The 22,117-nt window shown below is 41.2% G+C and overlaps 1 protein-coding gene across 31 annotated transcripts in view; it reads right to left on the bottom strand.

Moving 5' to 3' along the window:
- Positions 1-19: 19 nt before the first annotated feature.
- Positions 20-22,117, bottom strand: part of nid2 (nidogen 2) — a 119,150-nt gene continuing 97,052 nt past the window's right edge. For all 31 annotated transcript variants that reach the window (XM_033027303.1, XM_033027312.1, XM_033027300.1 and 28 more), the window contains 11 exons: positions 20,392-20,634; positions 17,429-17,674; positions 16,417-16,662; positions 12,151-12,372; positions 11,633-11,802; positions 7,566-7,695; positions 6,515-6,686; positions 5,688-5,845; positions 5,448-5,571; positions 3,755-3,885; positions 20-2,760 (listed from right to left, as the gene is read on the bottom strand). In XM_033027303.1, coding sequence (XP_032883194.1) covers positions 3,756-3,885; positions 5,448-5,571; positions 5,688-5,845; positions 6,515-6,686; positions 7,566-7,695; positions 11,633-11,802; positions 12,151-12,372; positions 16,417-16,662; positions 17,429-17,674; positions 20,392-20,634 — 1,841 coding nt within the window. In that variant the 3' untranslated portion in view covers positions 20-2,760; position 3,755. The remainder of the gene's footprint in view (positions 2,761-3,754; positions 3,886-5,447; positions 5,572-5,687; positions 5,846-6,514; positions 6,687-7,565; positions 7,696-11,632; positions 11,803-12,150; positions 12,373-16,416; positions 16,663-17,428; positions 17,675-20,391; positions 20,635-22,117) is intronic.

Genomic DNA, 22,117 nt, shown 5'->3' with positions numbered 1-22,117 from the left:
AACAGGGTGATTAAAATTGTTTTTCCCAATTAATCAAGTATCAGATGATGTATATACATTACAATAGGGAATAGACAAAGTATAAAATTAAACTTTAGATTCTGTCAATTACATGTTATGCCTTAAAGAAAAGTAGTTGGCAAAGAGCAAACTTGAAGCGTGCACTCGAAAATGAAACATACAAAATAATACGGAACAGGTTTATTTTGTCAAACGTTTATTGATGCAAACCATTTGAGGATCTGTGCTAATCAACATGTTGCAGTGACTACTACAGCCAGAAAGACTCAATTTATTTTCTGTATTAGAAGGAGACAATATGCACAGATTTTTCAATGTCCACTGCCAAGCTATAATTAATGTTTAAACATAACTTATGTAAAAGCTACAATGGCTAACGTAACAGACTGCCGTAATATATATTATCCAGATTTTGCAGCAATATAACTTTGTAAATCAGGCTAATGGTGTCCCTGTACGTAAAGATAGAGAGAGGGTGATATGCCTGGCTCTTTTTAGCTTTGCTGCATTTGTAACCTGAGGGTGACTGGGTAGACGTGAAGTTGGGAAAACATACCTGAAAGCGAGTGAAATTTTGTCTCCATTAATATCAAACCGCCTCTCTGGTATTGAATATTCGCCTATGGTCCTCCTCCAGATAATTGTTATTGTAATTACCTTTAAATATTTTATATTAAGGGAATCCAGAATTTGATATTTATCAGATCAATTCCACAAAGTTCAAATATAAAGCAAACTGAAGAGATTATGGATTTAAAGAAAATATTGCCAGGTAATGCTTTTTTTCAAACCTTTAACATTTTTACAATGTGAATGGTCCTTTTGTAGATTTACAACAATTTAAAAATAGGTCAAATATCACTTCCATCCTTGCTTCTCAAGTTAGATGCCGGTAACAAACTATTTTGGTCATATCCTTCAATTGTGTGCCCACTGTGCAATAATGATGGAAAAAAATGTTAATATCTGGCTGCTTATCCTGTCAATTGATATTATTTTCTTTATAGCACTTTGATTTTGTGTGCAGTTCTGGTCACCCCATTACATGAAGGATGTGACTGCTTTGGAGACGGTACAGAGGAGTTTTACCAGAAATGCTGTATGCATTAGGAGAGGTTGGACAAACTTGGGTTGTTTTCTCTGGAACGTTGAAAGAAAACCTGACAGAAGTATATAAAATAATGAGAGATTAGACAGAGAACATTTTTTTTCCCCACAGTGGAAATGTCAAGGATTAGAGGACATAGCCTTTTGGTGAGAAGGGCAAAGTTTAAGAAGAAGTGTGATGGAAGTTTCCCCTCCCCACAGTTGTCGGTGCCTGAAACACACTGCCAGGGTTGGTGGTGGAGGCAGATGCGATAGTGACATTGGAGGCTTTTGGATAGGCGCATGGAGGGAATGGGTGAATATGGATCATGTGCAGGCAGACGAGATTAGTTTAACTTGGCCTCAGCTCAGGGCTGAAGCCTCTTTTCCTGTACTGCTGAATGTTCTAAACTGCCATGCCATAAATTTGACGATACCACTTGTCAGAATTTCAGTGGAGAAATGTGTTCAGAGATTGAAAACCACATTGCAGAATCAGTTGGATATCTTTTACTCAACTCCTTAATTTATCCTAATGACATAAATACAGCATTCTACATGTTACAGAACCATACTTGGCATTACTGACATTTAACCATTGAATTACTTATTAAATAACCCAATTTAAAATAAAACTGCAATAATGGTTTCCCTATCTGAACAAATTAATACTTTGCAAGGATTTAGTCCAGATCTTTTTATCTATTTGAAAATTAAAGACAATAAACTTTGGATGCTTCTTATTCAGATCTTTGGCAGAAATTTTAAACTTAAAACATTGTTTTGTAATTTCAAAGCAATGTCAAAACTTTGGTGGAAGAAATACTCAAGTACAATTTGAATTGCTATAAACTGTCCACAGTAACATGACTTTCTGGTTTTAGTTTGTACGTGTGTTGAGTCGGCTAAATATACCCAACTAAAATCCAGTTGTTGATATTTATTTCAGATTGTCTCTAGCAAATTTTGTCTCGATTCATAACTGCTTGAGGCAATGTTAGTGCAGCAGAAATGTTCAACTCGAGCAGCAACTGATCTTGTGTGCTTTTTTGTTGTCAAAAATACTTTAACTAGGTCAACAATTATGATGACATCTGGGTTATTAACTAAAGGGGACGATAAAATTTAAGATGCACGTTTCAAGATCTAAAACTGCTGTCTTTAAGGTGATCAAGAATAACATAGAAATGAAATGGGAAGGAAAACTAGAGCTTTTTACATAAACATAGAAAAATATGACTTCCCTTAATCTGCCTCTAAAGTGCTGTACTATATATTTTGGTGTTTATGCTCCTGGTTTCTGAATCTCATACTTCTGTATTAATCTTACAAAGAACTACAGCTTTTGTAACAGTTAAAATTAGAGGCCTGTTAGGCTGGTATTTTTATGAGGCAGTGATTGTCTACAATTTACCAGTCAATCAAAAGGCAGCACGGTAGTGGTTTTTTAAAAAGAAATGAGGTATGAAAATTCTTACAAAAATAGTTCTGTAATACACTTTCAGTTTAATTTTTACTAAACAGAAGGGGATTGGGGGGGGGGGGGGGGGACTTCACTTCTGTCTGCAGCACCCTGCTCCAAATAAAGTCTTCCTTTTCCTCCAGAAATTTATGGCATGGTTGTCATGACCAATAGTGATGTTTATTTTCTTCCTGCCAAAGAAAAGTGAAAAATGTTCGTAAATTCAGTTGCTTTGATATTTAAACAATATAAATTGTGCAATGTCCCGGGAAGCTTACTGATGAAAGTGTAGGAAGGAATTGCAGATGCAGGTTTGAACCGATGAAAGACGCAAAAGCTGGAGTAACTCAGCTGGTCTGGAGAAAAGGAATAGGTTAGATTTTGGGTCGAAACCCTTCTTCAGACTGATCAGGTAGAGGCGTACTCATCAATAGTCTGAAGAAGGGCCTCGATCCAAAACGTCACCTATTCCTTTTCTCCAGAGATGCTGTCTGTCCTGCCTCAATCTTCCCTAAAGTAGACACAAAATGCTGGAGTAATTTAGCGGTAGATTTATCAATTTTCCCCAATGTGGATATTGTTCTTTCCTGGAGTTTTTTTGCCATACTGCTGGCCATTGTATCCTCCAACAGTGACATCAAGCAGGCTGTGCATTTAATCACTCGGAATAACTTGAACAGAAACCATGCGGGTACAAATAACAAAGTTCTTACTAACGCAGCATTTTACAGAGCGTAAAGAGACAATTGTAGTGAGTGTACAGGAGATTACAAGGTATTGTCACATTTACAGATACAGTGAAAAGCTTTTGTTTGTGTTATCAAGTCACATCAAATCATACTGGATTTGACTGGATAGCATGCATTACATTAGGTTTATACGCTATCGAATCAAGTCAGACTCAAGTATAATAAGTAGAGCAAAGAGGAAGATACAGAGTGCAGAATATAGTTCTCAGCATTGTAGCGCATTAGGTATGTTTAAGTGTCAGACACAAACAACTTCTGAAATTATTCTAAGGTAAATTTAAATTAAATACAGGAGACAGCAATAAAACTATCAAACACTAAATTCAGCATGATTGTAACTATATATTGGGCATTGGAGTCATTAGTATCTACTTTTAGCACTGAGCTGAATTCAACAAAATCATATTTCTTAAGGAATGTCATATTTTATCCTTACCTTATGGGCAAGAAGGATAAGCCACGGTTATTCCATATAGATGTGATCGCTGATCAGGTAGGTACTCATCAAGAATCTGACTCCCATATTGATTCTGCCTCCCAACTTTAGGTAGAACAATAATTCCATCTCTGAAAATCAAAAAACATCATATGAAGTGTGTGCACCAGCTGGAATGAAGAATTAAGACCAGATTCATTGTCCATTTTGGTCTAATCAAACGGTTTAAATAAGTGAATAGACGGGATATGGGCCAAATGCAGGTAGGTGGGATATGTTGGACTGAAGAGTGTGTTTTCACATTGTAAGACTATGTGAATCTACTGTTGTAGAACACAAGAATGCTCTTGGTTCCCCTGGATCATTGTGGTACATTTTCTGCTATCTCCTCTATTTGAGCTTGTGAAGGCAGCCAAAGCTCTCCCTCCCCTGCCTATTTGGAAAGATTTTTGTACATTTAGCCACAAGCACAAAACCCTTTGCCTTAAGTTTCTCTTTTCACAGCTTGCAGCTCTTCTCACTCACCATCCTGCTGCTATGCTCAATGTTCTAATCAGCCTTGTGATGCCATGAATGTCCATTGAAGTACACATGTGCAGGACACCGCAAAGTGGATTAAACAGTCTCACGCTAATGTTTTGATACTCCTGATTCAGAAGCATGCAAGCAGTAGCAATTCACTTGACATTTGTTGCTGCCTCTATGCTTCTGGATCATGAGTATCAAAACATTGGTATCAAAGATTAGAGAGCATAGCTTTAACGTGAGAGGAGCAAGTTTTTTTTAAACAGAGTGGTGAGCACATGGAAGGCACAGCCAGGGGTGGTGGTATATGTAGATACGATAGTAGCACTTGAGGTTTTTAGATCGGCATATGAATATGTAGAGAATGAGGAGAAATAAATCACGTGTAGCCAGAGGAGATTTGTTTAACTTGGCAGTGTGTTCAGCCCATATTGTGTGCAGAAGGGCCTGTTTCTGTGCTGAACATGAGCCAGTTCATCTAATTACATGGGAATTAGTGTGTTCTGGGTTTATATCATCACCAAACTTTCTATGTAACACATAGAACCACTGTCATGTTTAAGGTGGCGTCTTTCCTTTTGAAACATGGATTTAAAAAAAGGATTTTGCCAGATATAACCCACAATGAATCTAAAAACTAAACCATTGATTGTTCCTTTACCAAGTAATACAATTGATACATGGCATTACTAATGCCTAATGGTCACTGAATTCACATGCTTTTTGATTGGGATTGTAACTGAGTGAGTGGACGGCTATGTGTTTGGAGAGGATGAGATGGGAGTGAAGAAGTCAAGATGGTAGTTGGAGATGAAAAGGCCCAGAGAGGGGTGGGCAGGGAGTAGTCGAGGAGGAGTGTTGGAGACGGGGTTTTTAAATGACAAAATAATTCCTAGCCCAGTGACAATTAATTAATTAATACACCACTGTTGTATCTCCCTCACCATTCCAGGCAATCATCACTCTGTACGAATAAAACCTGTCCCATACAGGTGTTTTAACCTCTCACCTCAAAACAATGCTCTCTAGTCTTTGATATTTGTAGGATACTATTGATTGAGAGATATAAACAAACATTTAAAAATAAGTTTCACCTGTTTTGGGGTCTGACAAATATCCAGCTCTCAAGACATCCTTGCATTTATCCCCAACAATTCTGTTTACCTACCTCTTCCAATCTGTGTAGTAAAAATGATTTGAGTAAGCAACAATGCTGAAGGGATAATTCAGGCCACTCTGTATTACACGCCTCCCTGACCCGTCTGGGTTTACGCACTCCAGATCTTTGGTTCCTATTCATCACAGAGAAAGTGCAACAAGTTAGTGCCAGACATGGAATGACACAACTTCATTCTAAGAATGTGTTTTAAACAGGATTCTTTCCGCCAACTAATTCCATGAAACCTACCAGCGTCAGCCCAGCAGAGTTGTGAGAAATACCGGTCGAATGTCAACCCATTGGGCAATCCAATGTCTTTATTGATCAATATCCTTCGGTTTGTTCCATCCACACGAGAAGTCTCAATTTTAGGAGCTTCACGATTCCAGTCTGTCCAGTAAAGATTGCTGGAAGGAAACCAGAAGAACATAAGATTCAATCCAAACCAGTCCAAGTATCTAATCTGGCGACTGTGAGCCTGTCATTTAGCATTTGTAAAACCAACCATTATCTGGTGATCTTATCTTAAAAGGAAACATTTGTTGGCCCCAGGCTTTTAGTTCCATTGGAACATTACTGCTGGACCAGTGCACTGTAATGGAAATGCTCGCAATCCTTAAAAACAGTGCATGGATTTCAGATTATAATATTGAGGGGTAACAACATCTCTACAAAATTATTCTAATCATGTAATTTAGATTGCAATTGCAATTTTTGGAAAACCTGCTGCTTGCATGACAACTTTTAAAAGGTGTAATCAGGCTGTCTACACAGGTGATGCAAGCTAAATGTCTAAATGGAAATAAATAAATTGAGATCTTTGTATTTTCTGGAAAAAAATTCTGTGGAACGAGTTGCCAGTGGAAGGTGTAATAACAAGATTTAAAAGACATTTAGACAGGTCCATGAGTAAGAACGGTTTAGAGGGATATGGGCCAGGTGGGACTGGCTTAGATGGGGCATTTTGGACAAATTGAGCCAAAGGGTCTGTTTCCATGCTGTATGACTGGCAATATAGACAAGCTAATGTCCATTATTTTAAATCGGTAAACATTTTGGCTCCATGCAAAACCTACCCATGAGCAGAATCCACTACAATTGCTCTGGGGTTTACCAGATCAGTGTCTACAAGAACTCGCCGTTCAGAACCATCAAATGCAGCAGTTTCTATTTTATCTGATCCACTGTCAGTCCAAAACATCCTTCTGTGATGGTAGTCCAGGGTTAGACCTTCAGGACTAGTTAATCCTAAAATAAAAGCAGAAGTAAAAAAATATAAAATATTACATATATTTTTATAGTTTAACGGGTATGTGCCAACTAATCTCAGGTAGAGTGTGAGATATGTCATTGATTGGTGACGCAGGCTCAAAGACTGCTCCTACTCTGTGTTTCTACAAAACATTTTTAGACCTTGACATTAATGAAATGCTTTGTCCCTGCCAGATAACACACTAGCGCACTAGGTTTCCTGTTTGCATTTTTTGCAACAATGAACTTGCAATCTGTTTTACATCTTAGTAGAACAGTGTTTCCAAGTTAAAATGGCAGTGAAGTGCAAAAGAAAACATGATTATCTTTCCTGCTCTCCTAAAGTCAGTGAATGGTGTTGACTAAAAATCCACACCATTGGGCAGCTTTCAATTTGAAGATCCTTGTCCTCAGCAAATATTCAGCCGAGGTCTGATTGTATTTGCTTCTTATGCGCAATTCTGCAGGGCCCGTTGAAAGTCGTGTACAGGAAGGAGATCAGAAACCATCTACATCTGTAATGTAGGCGCTTTCCTTTCTCTTCCTCTTTGCAGACAAATTACTCGGGGCCCCACAGATCTGGGGAAATGTGGGATAAATTAAGGTACTGTGGACAAATGAATACACATAATGAACATTACCTCAAATGAGGCAAGGAGGGACAACTAGCACAATGTAATATTTAGCGCTCCACTTTCAGTCCAATCCTTCAAAAAGTAGTAATATCCCTAATATTCATTATGTCTGTTAAACTCTTTTACACAATTTTCTTTTCAAAAAATGCTTACACCGTTGTTTTTTACTTGCACTCGTGGTTTTTGTACGTGTAATGTAAAAACGTATTAATCTTCACGTCCTGAATGACTGAGAACTTACCCGAATTAATTATTATTTCCGGTTCTGCACCAGCTTCCAGGCTAACTCGATTAATAGTTCGGCCTGCAACATCAGTCCAATAAACCATCTTATCCCTGCAGTCATAATCAATACCAATAATAATTGAACCCTTGGAAGGGAAAGATAAAGCAAAATAAAAGTTAATTGTCTCACAGACCAGAACCTGGCAAGTTAAAATGGACCCACTCTGGGCAGACATACAGATCTGTAAAATAATTAGAGAACCTCACATCGAGACAAGTTTGTATTAAACAATAATGAATTCCACGTGTGAATTCACTTGTGCAAATGCTGCCAGTTTCTTTCCAAGGCTGTACATGTAATTTTACTGGAGTTTTGATTATTTAGATCAAGAGTGATGCGTGTTTAATTGTCATATGTATTGGCTACAGAGCAATGAAATTCTTACATGTTGCAGCGGAACAAGCTCATGAATGTAATAACGAACACATAATATATAATAATACAATAAATTAACAATCAGTAGTACTAAGCACCATAATAGTGCAAAACGGATATCATAAGTGCAACCAAAGATACATTCACAGAAGATGATAATTGCTGAGGTTAGTGTTGTGCTGTGTTCAGGAGCCTGTGGATTGTTGGGAAGCAGCTGTTCTTGAGCCTGAAGTCTACGTTGTCCAATTATGAAACATAACTCATATTTATATAATATATAATAAAACATAACTATACAAAACCCTGGTCCTCACCTACAAAGCCCTCCACCATCTGGCCCCCCCATATCTCACTGACCTCCTCTCCCCTTACCAACCCTCACGGTCCCTCAGATCCACATCAGCCGGTCTCCTCTCCATCCACAAGTCCAACCTCCTCAGTTTTGGGGACAGAGCCTTCTCCAGGGCAGCTCCCAGGCTCTGGAACTCCCTCCCCCAACTGATCCGCAATTCCGTCTCCCTCACCATCTTCCAGTCCCGCCTCAAGACCCATCTCTTCACCTCTGCCTATCCTTAGCCCCACGTCCCCCTCCCTTTTCATCTGTGCATGAATTGCCTCATATTGTGTTTTGAATTGAAATCTGTCTTTAATTTGTGTACTAGTCATGTCTACTATTTATTTCATTCCCCTTACATGTTTTTCCTCTACCTGCTAAATTTTTGTAAGGTGTCCTTGAGACTCTTGAAAGGCGCCCATAAATAAAATTTATTATTATTATTATTATATTTAAACGATTAAATTAATCAAAAAACATGTATATAAAATTGAGGCAGTAATGTTTTAAAAAAGCATAAGTTGCCAATGTGCAGTCATAGAAAGAAAATGACTGCAGTTACACAAGATGTCTGATCACTTTGGCGTGTATGGTTGCCCACAGATATCAACAGCGGCTATAATCATTCCTCTCATTTTCCTGTATCTTGAATCTCTGCAATGACCTTAATGAAACCAGATTAGATGCTCATTAATTAATAACATCAAAGCTACCAAAAATTATCAATTCCAAATTCCTGGGATTGGGAATAACAACTTGTTCAGAGATAGTCTGAGTCACCCCCAATACAGGTTGCATTAGAATTATGCATCATTTCAGCTGAATTCTAAATGTTGGCGTGGGGGACAGGAGATGTTGCTTTTCCTAGGGAAATTGTATCTTACACTGTGGGAAATATTGGGATTTTGCCCAGTAGGGTCAAGATAGCATTCCTCTTGAAGGCCGCAAGTGAACCAGAATAGGAGTCATGGGGTATAGAAACAGGCCCTTCAGCCCACCACGTCCATGCTAACCCCCAAATACCCACCTATATTAATTCAATTTACAATCACTTGGTCATAGCCATAACCTCATAGATCCTGTCCGTCCAGGCGCTGTTACATTTTATAAGCGTACCTGCGTCCACCACCTGTTGAGACAATGTTGTCCAGATTGCAGTCACCCTTTTGGATGAATAGCACAGGAACAAGCCCTTCAGCCCACAATGTCTACGCTGAACATGATGCCAATTTAAACCTATCCCTTCTACCTGCATTTGATCCATATTCCTCCTAAAGAAAATGATAAAATAAAATGCTCAGCTCCCCACTACCTCGCTACTCCTTATCTTAAACCTTTGCTCTCAGGCTCTTGTTATGGAGAACAGTTACTTTCTATCAGCGCCACTCATAATTCTGTGCCCCTCTATCACAACTCCTGTCAGCTTCCTCTTCCACGGTAAACAAGTCCACCCTATTCTATCTTTCCTCGTAACTGAAACATTCCAGCCCAGGCAACATCCTGGTGAATCCACTCTGCACTGTCTCCAGCGCAAATTCACAGAATACCATAAGTAGTTAGAAGAGCAGATCATTCAACTCCATCAACCATCTCCTCTGAGCAATAGGATCTTAGCTGGTTTGACATAGTTCAAGGTTACTTCCTTGCCTTTATCCCTTAATGCTTAATTTCCTTACTATATTCAGGAACAGCATCTTCCCCTCCACTAGATTCAGGGATAGCTTCTTTCCATCTATTATCAGACCGCTGAACAGTCCTCCATAATCTAGGTTGTAGTTCCAATCTTCCAAGCTGCTTCATTGCAGACCTTGGGCTTTTTCTTTCATTGTAACACTGTAGACTAGAGATTCAGCATTTGGATTACACGGTGTACAAATCTGATATGGCAACTCTCTACGTGGCCCCTGTTACTATCTTATGTAATATATATGCCTTAGCCTTAAATTCGTCTTTAAGTTGCTCAACTTAATCTGTAACCACTGAAGCACTTTACTTTGGACTTTAGAGACACAGCATGGAAACAGGCCCTTTGGCCCACCGAGTCTGCACCGACCAGCGATCACCCTGTCCACTAGCACTATTCTGCACACTAGGGACAATTTATAATTTTGCCAATTAGCCTACAAACCTGTATGTCTGGAGTGTGGGAGGAATCCGGAGAAAACCCACTATATTCTGCACTCTGGTGTTTTTCTCTTTGCATTAACAGTTGTACATGTGTGCTTGACTCATGTATTGTATAATCTGATTTGACTGGATAGCACAGACACAAACTTTGCATTGTATCTCAGTACACATGACAATAACAAACTAATACCAATACCAGCCTTTAAGATGTCCCAAGACACTGCCCTCACAGCTCTAAGTGCCACAACCATATGGCTTTATCGTGAAGTTTGGAAGCTCAATTGGGACTTGGAGATCCTCAGCCGGAACAGCAAGGTGCTGCCTCACCGATGGAGGCTGTAGCAGATGAACCTGGAGCAGGTCCAGCCACTGTAATCTGCAGCCTGCCTTGGCCTTCTTTGAGGGTGCAGGTTTAAGGCAAGAGGGGAAAGATTTAATAGGAACCTGAGGGACAACTTTTTCCACACAGAGGCTGGTGGGTATATGGGACGAGATGACAGAGGGGGTAGTTGAGCAGGTACAATAACACATTTAAAAGACATTTGGATGGGATAACTGGATAGGAAAGTTTTCGAGGGATATGGGACAAAGGTTGGTGGGTGGGATTAGTTCAGCTCGGGCAATTTGGTCGGCATGGACGAGTTGGGCTGAAGGGCCTGTTTCCATTCTGTATTACTCTATAACTAAGTGATTGCCTCAAAAACCTGGCTGGGTGGGTTTCACTCAGCTGGCAGCAGACACTCGCAGAAATTCAGGGCACCTACAATGCAGGCTTCATAGAAATAACAAGATAATTAAAAATGGATAAAAATATATTCAACCATTTGTACAACATGAAAGGTGAATCCTACACCTCAAATCCATTTCCCCTGCTGTGGACAAGTCTCCTTCACATACGAACATTTGTTGATAAGTCGCGAAGTGGGATTAATGAGTTGACTCTGAAATTGGCATAGAATCAATGGGCCTAACAGCCTCTATGCCGTAAGGAAATCTGAAACATATGGTCTCAGCCTTCACTATCAAGACATCCATCTCTTTTGCCAAGTTATAAACATTTCCCATTCCAGTGCTTTTGAATAAGCTTGAGTGCAATTTAATAAACCATTTACATTACATCAGCCGCACTCTCCATTCCCCTGTGGAGAGTTTCTGATGGAGAAGGTTATTGAAGTAGATACTTTACATGAAGAGCTAACAGGCTCCTGGCTTCGTTCTTGTTTAGCCGAGTACCATTCAGGGGCAGGTACCCAATGTGTTGTCCCTGAGCGTACAGAAGGAAGGCTCCTGCGGGTGGTACAGTCACAACTGATGCTGTAGTTGGCTGGGTAACGGGAGGTGGAACAGTGGGTATACCTGGTGAACACAGAAACAATATCATCAGCTTGTGTGTTTATTAAAGGCACCATGGTTACCATGCTATTTTATCCATTTTTGCTGCTATTAATTAAGAATATTTTTGTGAGTATTGAATCGAACATTAACCTACAAACAACCCCCCTCCCCTTCCACCACTTCTCTTCCCTGTTCTTATAAACTCACACTAAGTAAATGCAAACTTTTTATTTCTAGAAAATAAACTGGCCTATCTTCTGAAAAGCAAATAGTAAAATCTTTACTAGATATCATCCTTCTTTATCGTTTTTTCCTCGACCATTAAAAAGTTATTGCTTTGCAACCAAAGTAAGAGATGCAAGTTCTCACATGCAGGTGGAGTGCCCGGTTCCGTCCTGGTTCCTGGCATTTCGCGACCCTCCTGGTCCACGCACCAACAGTAACCACTGTTCCCATGGCATTGCAGAGGACTAAACTCTCCAAACTCAGTGCACCGAGGTACGTACTGATCATCAGCTGGACTACCTCCGTAGTGCTCCAGGAGGCTGGAGCGCCAACGTTCGCACACTGTTTGTGGTCGCTGGAGGGGCTCTGCAACGCATCACACAGCAACTTGGTTAAAATGTGCAATCTCCTTTTACTGATCAATGTTTCCTTATAATGAATAAATTCACTGCATGGAATGCATAATTCATGCAGCCTTTATTTTTTCAAATATAAAACTTGAAGTACTTTAAGTGTTCTGTTTCAGTCACCTTACTACAGGAAATATGTCATCAAGCTGGATACAGTGCAGAGAAGATTTATGTGGATGTTGCCAGGACTAGAGGATCTGAGCTATATGGAGATTTTGGGCAGGCTAGGATTTTATTCCTTGGAGCGCAGGAGGCTGAGGGTTGATCTTACGGAGTAGTATGAAATCATGAGGGAAATAGAATGAATGCACTTGAATGTGAATGAATGTCTTTTTCCATGGAATCAAGAACTAGGTATATGGTGAGAGGAGAAAGATTTAATTTCCGAGGGGCAAGTTTTTCCACACAGGTGGGTATATGGAATGAGCTGCCAGAGAAAGTAGTTGAGACAGGTACCATAACAACATTTAAAAGACATTTGGACAAGTACATGGATAGGAGAGCTTTAGATGGATGTGGACCAAACATGGGCATGTGGGACGAGATTAGATGGGGCATCCAATTTTTTTGTTTCATCTGTGTATGTAAATACTCAGTTAAAATGACATTAAAGTAAATACTGAATACTGAATACATCTTGGTCGGCACAGATGTGTTGGACCACATGGGTTCTCCCTGTGACCACGTGGGTTTTCTCCAGGTGCTCCAGTTTCCTCCCACATTCACAACACGTGCTGGGTTGTATGTTAATTGGCTTCTGTAAAATTGCTCCTCGTGTATAAGATGCAAAAGTGGGATAATGTGAAACTAGTGTACCGGTTATCGATGGTTCGCATGGACTCGGTGGGTCGAAGGGCCAGTTTCTATGCTGTGTCTCTAAACTAAATTGTGCAATGGATAAAATTTAGGATCACTTTTAATTACATAATCTGATCAGGAATAGCTTAAAATTTAAAAGGGAAGTTCAAAGTTGTCTTATTTAAGGGATACTTTTTGAAGAGGGTACATATGGGGTGTGGTTGATTTTGGGAACATGTTTGATAAAGACTCGATGAAAAGGTTTTTGCACAAATCAATTTGAACAAAAAAACGGTTTAGGAACAGGCAAGTTTGAAATTGTTTTGTGGTGGAAATAATGCATAAGTAAATTCAGAGCCAAAAACCTTAACAGAAAAAAACCCAATTAAAATTGAGAGGCACAGGGAACTACAGATGCTGGAATCTTGAGCCAAAGACAAAGTGTTGGAGGAACTCTGGGGTCAGACAGCATTTGCAGGGAATGGGCAGGCGATGTTTCAGTTTGGAACTCATCAGAAATTAAGAGATCTGTGTCAACCCTCTTTCTTCATAAACTATTGCTCAAATTATATGACTTTTGACCTCATTTCAAATGTGCAGAGAAACCACTGAGTTGCTGCCATTTTTGGATTAGTAAATCAGTGATCTGTGCTGTAACCAAATTGGGGAGTTGTATACAAAATCAAGTAGAAGGAACAATTTGTAACTTGACCTGCCAAGTGTTTCCAGCGTTTTCTGGTTTCATTATCAAAGATCAGCAGAGTTGCTCAAGACAGAATTTAAGGCAACCTGGCCCCAATTCACATCCCCTCAAGGCAAGAATTCTGTTTGCCAATAAAACCATCATGGGAGAGTATAACGTTTAAATAAACATATCCACACGTTATAAGGATTGAGTCACAACTTGAGAGGTTGGATAGGCTGGGACATTTGTTCTTTGGAGTGCAGCAGGCTGAGGGTGACCTTATTGGTAATGGCAGAACAGTTAAACGAGTACTTTGGTTCTGTTTTCACTAAGGAAGACACAAACAATCTCCCAGAAATACTAGGGGAGCAAAGATCTAGTGGGAGGGAGGAACTGAAGGGAATCCACATTAGTCAGGAAATGGTGTTAGGTAAACTGTTGGGACTGAAGGCAGATAAATCCCCGGGGCCTGATGGTCGGAATCCAAGAGTACTCAATGAGGTAGCCCCTAGAAATCGTGGATGCATTGGTGATCATTTTCCAATGTTCTCTCGACTCTGGATCACTTCCTGTGGACTGGAGGATAGCCAATGTAACTCCACTTTTTAAGAAAGGAGGGAGAGAAAAAAACAGGGAATTATAGACAGCCTTACATCAGTAGTGGGGAAGATGCTCGAGTCGATTATGAAAGATGTTATAGCAACGCATTTGGAAAGCAGTGACAGGATCGGTCAAAGTCAGCATGGATTTATGAAGGGGAAATCATGCTTGACTCATTTTCTGGAATTATTTGAGGATGTAACAAGTAGAATGGATAAGGGAGAGCCAGTGGATGTGGTGTATCTGGACTTTCAAAAAGCCTTTGACAAGGTCCCACGCAAGAGATTAGTGTGCAAAATTAGAGCACATGGTATTGGTGGTAGAGTAATGACATGGATAAAGAACTGGTTGCCAGACAGGAAGCAAAGAGTAGGAATTGATGGGTCTGTTTCAGAATGGCAGGCAGTGACTAGTGGGGTGCCACAAGGCTCGGTGCTGGGACCCCACTTATGTACAATATATATTAACGATTTAGACGAGGGAATTAAATGTAACATCTCCAGGTTTGTGGATGAAACAGAGCTGGGTGGCAGTGTGAGCTGCGATGAGGATGCTATGAGAATGCAGGGAGGCTTGGATAGGTTGGGTGAGTGGGCAGGTACAGTATAATGTGGATAAATGTGAGGTTATCCACTTTGGTGGCAAGAACAGGAAAGCCAATTATTATCTGAATGGTGTCAGATTAGGAAGAGGGGTGCAACGAGACCTGGGTGTGCTTGTGCATCAGTCACTGAAAGTAAGCATGCAGGTACATCAGGCAGTGAAGAAAGCTAATGGCATGTTGGCCTTCATTGCGAGAGGATTTGAGTTTAGGAGCAAGGAGGTCCCACTGAAATTTTACAGGGCCCTGGTGAGACCGCACCTGGAGTATTGTGTGCAATTTTGGTCTCCTAATTTGAGGAAGGACAATATCGCTATTGATGGAGTGCAGCGTAAGTTCACCAGGTTAAATCTCGGGATGGCGGAACTGACATATGATCAAAGAATGTGTCGACTGGGCTTCTATTCACTGGAATTTAGAAGGATGAGAGGGATTCATAGAAACATATAAAATTCTTAAAGGATTGGACAGGCTAGATGCAGGAAAAATGTTCCCGATGTCGGGGGAGTCCAGAACCAGGGGTCACAGTTTAAGAATATGGGGTAGGCCATTTAGGACTGAGATGAGGAAAAACTTTTTCACCCAGAGGGTTATGAATATGTGGAATTCTCTGCCACAGATGGAAGTGGAGTCCAATTCACTGGATGTTATCAAGAAAGAGTTATAGGTAGAGGAATCAAGGGTTAGAGGAATCAAGGGTTATGGGGGAAAAGCAGGTACGGGGTACTAATTTTCGATGATCAGCCATGATCATATTGAATGGCAGTGCTGGCTCGAAGGGCCGAATGGCCTACTCCTGCAACTATTTTTCTATGTTTCTACTGAAGTGTAAAAGATCATGAGGAGCATGGATAAAGTAAATGCTCACAGTCTTTTTTTCCCCAGTGTAGAGGATGAAAAAACTAGATGACATAAGCGTAAGTTGAGAAGGGAGAGATTTAAGAAGGTCTTCGGAGATTATTTTCTCATTGACAAGATAGTCCGTATCTGGAATGAGCTGTCAGAGGAAGTAAATAATTATGACTTGGACAGATATATGGATAGGAAGGGTTTAGAGGACATGGGGCCAAATGCAGGCAGATGGGTCTTACTGAATACGCCAACTTGACCAGCATGGACAAAGTGGACCAAAGTGTCCAAGTGTACAGCTCTGTTTATGGAATTTCAAATCATACATGGTTTACTATCGGATTAGTATCGGATTCCCTTTGTTGCCAAATCATACAAAGCACCAATGGAGTTATTCTTAACGCAATGACATACTTCCCAAAAGGAATCATTCCAACATGCTCCAAAATTGAAGTGCACCAACTGACCTGGCAGCCCACATCTTGGCTGGTCGCTGCCAGGAAGGGTCCTGGTCCCAGGGATTTCTCGGCCCAGTTCATCCACACACCAGCACTGGTCGGTGCTGCCATGGCACTGCAGAGGTTTGAAGTTGCCAAGGGCATCACACTGAGGGACATACACTCCCACAGCGGGGCGAGCTCTGTGGATGCTGAGCTCCTCTTGCAGCTGATCCCGCTGCTCGGCACAAGGCGCTTTTGGAGCCTCCGTCGGTGCTGATTAATTGAAAAAAAACGCCATGCATTTCTAACCAGCAGAAATAAAAATCTTCAGCATGACATTTCTACATCCACAATGATAGAGTTTTATAACAGACACATGTTCTTCAGTCCAACGTCCCTATCAAGCAAGACGTCCCATCTAGGCTAGTCCCATTTGCCTGAGTTCTATCCATTTACTTGTCCAAGTGTCTGTTAAATATGACATAGAACATAAAAAAGTACAGACAAGGAACTGGCCCTTTGGCCCACAATGTCTGTCCTGATCACGACGCTAAGTTAAACTAATCACCTCTTCCTGCCGTGATCCATATCCCTCTATTCCCTGCATATCTCTGTGCCCATCTAAAAGCCTCTTAAATGCCATTTTTGTGTTTGCCTCCACTACCGGCTCTGGCAGCGCATTCCAAGGCACTCACCACTCTCCATGTAAAGAATCTTTGCCCCTCTCTGAATATTTTTTATTCTTCCAAAACCACAAAATGTAAACTTTTGCTTCTGTTCCTTAAGTCCTGGCAACGTCATCATAAATCTTCATGACCGAAACTGAACACAATACTCCAAATGCGGCCTCACCAACGCTTTGTTCAACTCACATAATGTCCCATCTTCTATACTCAGCTTTAATATTAAAATATTTGTTATAATAAAAATTCGAAAGTTTTGAAAATTTAGTTTTTAACCCATTAGATGCACCAATATGCCGTCGCAATGAAAGCACCGGTTACGCAACATCAGTGAATTTTTTCTAACTCTGACTGACCTGTCTGCCCACAGCGTGGTTGACCGCTGCCAGGACCTCTGCTGGTCCCAGGAACTTCCTGCCCCTCTACGTCCACACACCAGCAGTGAGCGGTGCTGCTGTGGCATTGCATTTCCTGGTAGTTCCCTTCTTCATCACACTGGGGAATGTAGACCCCAACGGGAGGATCAGATCCATGTGCGCTCAATTCCCTTTGCACTTGCTCATGGTGTCGAGCACAGGCATTCTTAGGCTGTTCAATTTGTTCTAATCAGGAAAGAAAGGACACAATCAAGAGTGCTTAATCATCATATATACGCCGACAACAGAACAATGAAACGCTCACTTGCTGCAGTTTACGCAAGTTGGCCCGTAAACGCATAACACAGATATTATACAATACAATGAATTAAAAATCAACAATACTAGTGCAAAACCTAAATTCAAGGTGCAAACAAAATCAAGTCCATAGCAGATCATCATAAGATCATGTGATAGGAGCAGAATTCGGCCACTCGGCCCATCAAGTCTACTCCGCCAATCAATCATGGCGGATTTATCTCGTAGCGTCTATCTAGATCATAGTTGCTGAGGTAAGAAACTGGCTCGAAACATTTATGTAAAAATCATTCAGTTTGGTTCACTGCAGAATCATACCAATGTCAGCAAATCATCCAAAACGTCTGAAGGCTCACATCTACTATTGTAAGTTCATTGTCACTGATTGTTTTGCACCCCACGCAAACAAGAAATAATACTTGTAACTCCTGGCACGATAGAATCCTAGATTCTAGTGGTATACTAAGCTATAGAGTGATATGAGGAATACTAGTTGATTATGAGGAATTACTAGTGTAAACCCTAAGTCCGAGGTGCGACCAAAACCAACTTCATAGTAGATCATTGTTGCTGAGGTAGGAAAGTGGCTGGAAGCATTCATGGAACAAGAGTGGCAGCAATCACTAACAGAAATGTTCCTGCCACAGTATAATTGGGAAGGATTTTGTTTTGTTGATTGAGCCTGTGTAGGTTTTATTTAAATGGAGTTTACAAGGGATAAATTAACGTGATACAAGTTAAGGGCCTGTCCCACTTGGGCGTCATTTGCTCGCTATTTACGCGACATCATTTACGCATCACGACGCACACGTGATGCACGCATGGTGAACATTACGCGAGCATGGTTCACATTACACACGCATGGTTCATGGTGACGTAGGCAGTGACGCGTGGTGCCCCAGGATTTTGGTATGTACAAAATCTTCACGCGCTATCTGCGTAACGTGCAAATGATGCCCAAGTGGGGCAGGCCCTTAAGGAACAAGTTGTGAATTCACATTAAAAAAGTTCAAAGAAGACAGAGAAACAGCAGTGGAGAAAAGAGATCAGTATAATTTCCCAAACATTCTGAAATAGGTGGGAGTCATTCAGCACAGAAACAGGTCCTTCAGCCCAATTTGTCCATGCTGACCATGATGCCCACCCTAAGCTATTCCCATTAGCCTGAATCTGGCCAATATCCTTCCTATCCACAAACCTGTCCGTGTCTTTTAAATAGTTTAATTGGATCTGCCTCAACTACAATCTACAATCTATGACAGCTCGTTCCATCTGTGTGAAAAAGCTAGCCTTCAGGTTTCTATTAAAATTTTCCCCTCTATCTTAAACCTATGCACTCTAGTTCCCGATTCCTCTATCCTGGGAAAAAAGAGTCTCTGCATTCACCCTATCTATTCCCCTCATGATTTAAAAAAGTCATGAATGGAACCAAGGGCAGCACAGTGGCGCAGCGGTAGAGTTGCTGCCTTACAGCACCAGAGACCCAGGTTCGATCCTGACTAAGGGTGCTGTCTGTACAGAGTTTGTACGTTCTCCCCATGCCTGCGTGGGTTTTCCCCGGGTGCTCCAGTTTCCTCCCACACTCCAAAGACGTACAGGTTTGTAGGTTAATTGGCTTCGGTAAAGATTGTAAGTTGTCCCTGGTGGGTAGGATAGTGTTAGTGTACGGGGATCACTTGTCAGCGCGGACTCGGTGGGCTGAAGGGCCTGTGTCCGCACTAAACTAAACCAGATGGTGGGAGGTCATTATAACTGACAGACTACACTCTACCATACATCTACCACTAACAACCAATTTTGCTGAATTAAACCTTTACGAGGATGTTGCCAGGACTAGAGGGTGTGAGCTATAGGGAGAGGTTGAGTAGGCTGGGTCTCTATTCCTCGGAGAGCAGGAGTCTCTTGCCCAGAGTAGGGGAATCAAGGACCAGGGGTGAAGGGGAAAATAATTAATAGGAATCTGAGGGGTAACTTTTTCTCACAAAGGGTGGTGGGTGTATGGAACAAGCTGCCAGAAGAGGTAGTTAAGGCTGGGACTATCCCAATGTTTAAGAAATAGTTAGACATGTACATGGATAAGAAAGGTTTAGAGGGATACTAGACCAAGTGCAGACCCGTTGGGTATGCTCCCCCAATGCAGCCATTCCCTACCCGTAGCCCCCACGGGAGACGTGGTCCTCCAACGCAAGCGGCTCAGGAATCAGCAGTGCGGCTGTTTTTAAATGGCGTCTTTGAGGCGAGATGCGGGCGCCAGCAGCCGTTATGGTCGCTGGCCAGCAGAAGGCGACAAAATGAGTGAGTGGGGAGAGTAGGATTTTATTAAAAATGTGTACATAAACACAACGAAATTTAATCAGGAGTGGATACTTGGAATGAAAAGTGAAATCTCTACCGAAATGGAAAAAATCAGGGCGTTTGTGGGTGGGGTGTTGGCGAAGCAACGAATCAAAGGCTGGCAGCCACAAGTCAGAAACACACACAGCCACACAGCCAGACACACACAGAGTTTTAAATATAGATAGATGGACCAAGCGCAGGCAGGTGGGACTAGTGTAGCTGGGACATGTTGGCCGATGTGGGCAAGTTGGACCGAAGGACCTGTTTCCACACTGTATCACTCTTTGACTATGAAAGTACCGACTGACCTGCTGACCCACAGCGTATTTGACCAGTTCCTGGTGGGGTCCTGGTTCCTGGAATCTCACGCCCACTTTCATTCACACACCAGCAGTGGCCTGTGCTGCCGTGACATTGGATAGTCCTGAACCTCCCTGCTTCATCACACTGAGGGATGTGGAGTCCCAGTCGCTGAGATCCATGCCGGCTCATCTCTGCTTGCAGTCTCTCTCGCTGCTCCTCACAATCAGTCTGGGGACGTTCATTGGTTGCTGATCATTCAAAATAAGATTGATTAATAAAGCAGACTGACTGGTCACATCACAGCCTAACCTCCCCACTATCAAAATGATCTATAGAAGATGTGTCTGAAGAAGGGTCTCAACCTGAAACGTCACCTATTCCTTTGCTCCAGAGATGCTGGACCCGTTGAGTTACTATAGCTTTTTGTGTCTATCTTTGATCTATAGGAGACCCTGACTCAAAACAGTAGCCAGCTCAAGGACCCACACCACCCTGGGCACACTCTCATCTCAGGAAGCAGGTACAGGAGCCTGAAAACCGTGACCTCTTCGTTCACGAACTTCTTCCCAACAACCATCAGACTCTTGCAAACTACAAAACACTAACCTCAGCAACTCTGATCTATGGACTGTTTCTTTGGTTGTTCAATGGACTAGTTTTGCACTATTACGATCACCTCATATTACGGTTATTAATTTATTGTGTCATTGATTATTATACATTCATCTGCATGTTATTGCATTCAGGGGGCAGTTATAATGCTGCAACTAAACATTTAATTGTTCAGTTGCCGGTACATATGACAAGGAAACACTCTTGATGTCTCACTCTATATAAATTGTCATCGGTCCATTTATTAGGGAAGGACAAGGTAATTCGCCTAAGCATAACATGCTTTTATATGACTATTCATCTGATATTCTTGACAAATCCATTTAGTTTGATCCAAATTATATCATTACTTATTCTCATCAAAGGTTAGTACCTTCAACTGCTACATGGCTTCTGAAAATATTTAACATTATATCTGCAATTTATTTACCACCAAATGATACTTTGGAGATATTTTGAGGAAGTATTACGGAATTAGTTTTTTAGTTGTAGTTTTAAAGATACAGGGTGTGCATGAGTCCACACCAACCAGATATCACCCGTGCACTAATTCTATCCTACGCACTAGGGGCAATTTACAGAAGGCCATTAATCTTCAAATTAACCTATAGTTCTTTGTAGTGTGGGAGAGCACCGGGACATACAAACTCTGTACTCCATAGTCAGGCTTGAACCCGGGTCTCTGGCACTGTAAGGCAGTAACTCTACCACTTTGCCACCCAGGATCAGCCAGTTTTTAACTAATTTGAGATACATAGAGTCCAATAAAAGTTGAGATCCAAATGGGCTCACCTCCATTTCCATCTGTTTTTGGTACACTGTTAGGCTGATTTGAGGGATCTGTTGGCTATGGATCAACGAATAAATAAACTGGCTTTGAAAGTATTACAAAGATTTGCAGGTCTGGTGGATCAGTTGTGTTTCATCTCGAGCACACTGTGCATGGACTCTGAACAGTCCGAAAGCATTGACTTCAAAACGCAATACAACTCGAGTCAGATACTTAGCACATTATCTCCAATTGATTGGTATTCTTTCATGATTACATATACAAATGTATGAAACAGTGTTCATGTTTTCAACACTTAATAAAGTTCATATTTAGGATGTGTTCGCAGA

The sequence above is a fragment of the Amblyraja radiata genome, chromosome 9, assembly GCF_010909765.2.
Source record: "Amblyraja radiata isolate CabotCenter1 chromosome 9, sAmbRad1.1.pri, whole genome shotgun sequence".
In the NCBI taxonomy this organism is placed as follows: domain Eukaryota; kingdom Metazoa; phylum Chordata; class Chondrichthyes; order Rajiformes; family Rajidae; genus Amblyraja; species Amblyraja radiata.
This window is presented reverse-complemented; position numbering and strand designations above follow the sequence as displayed.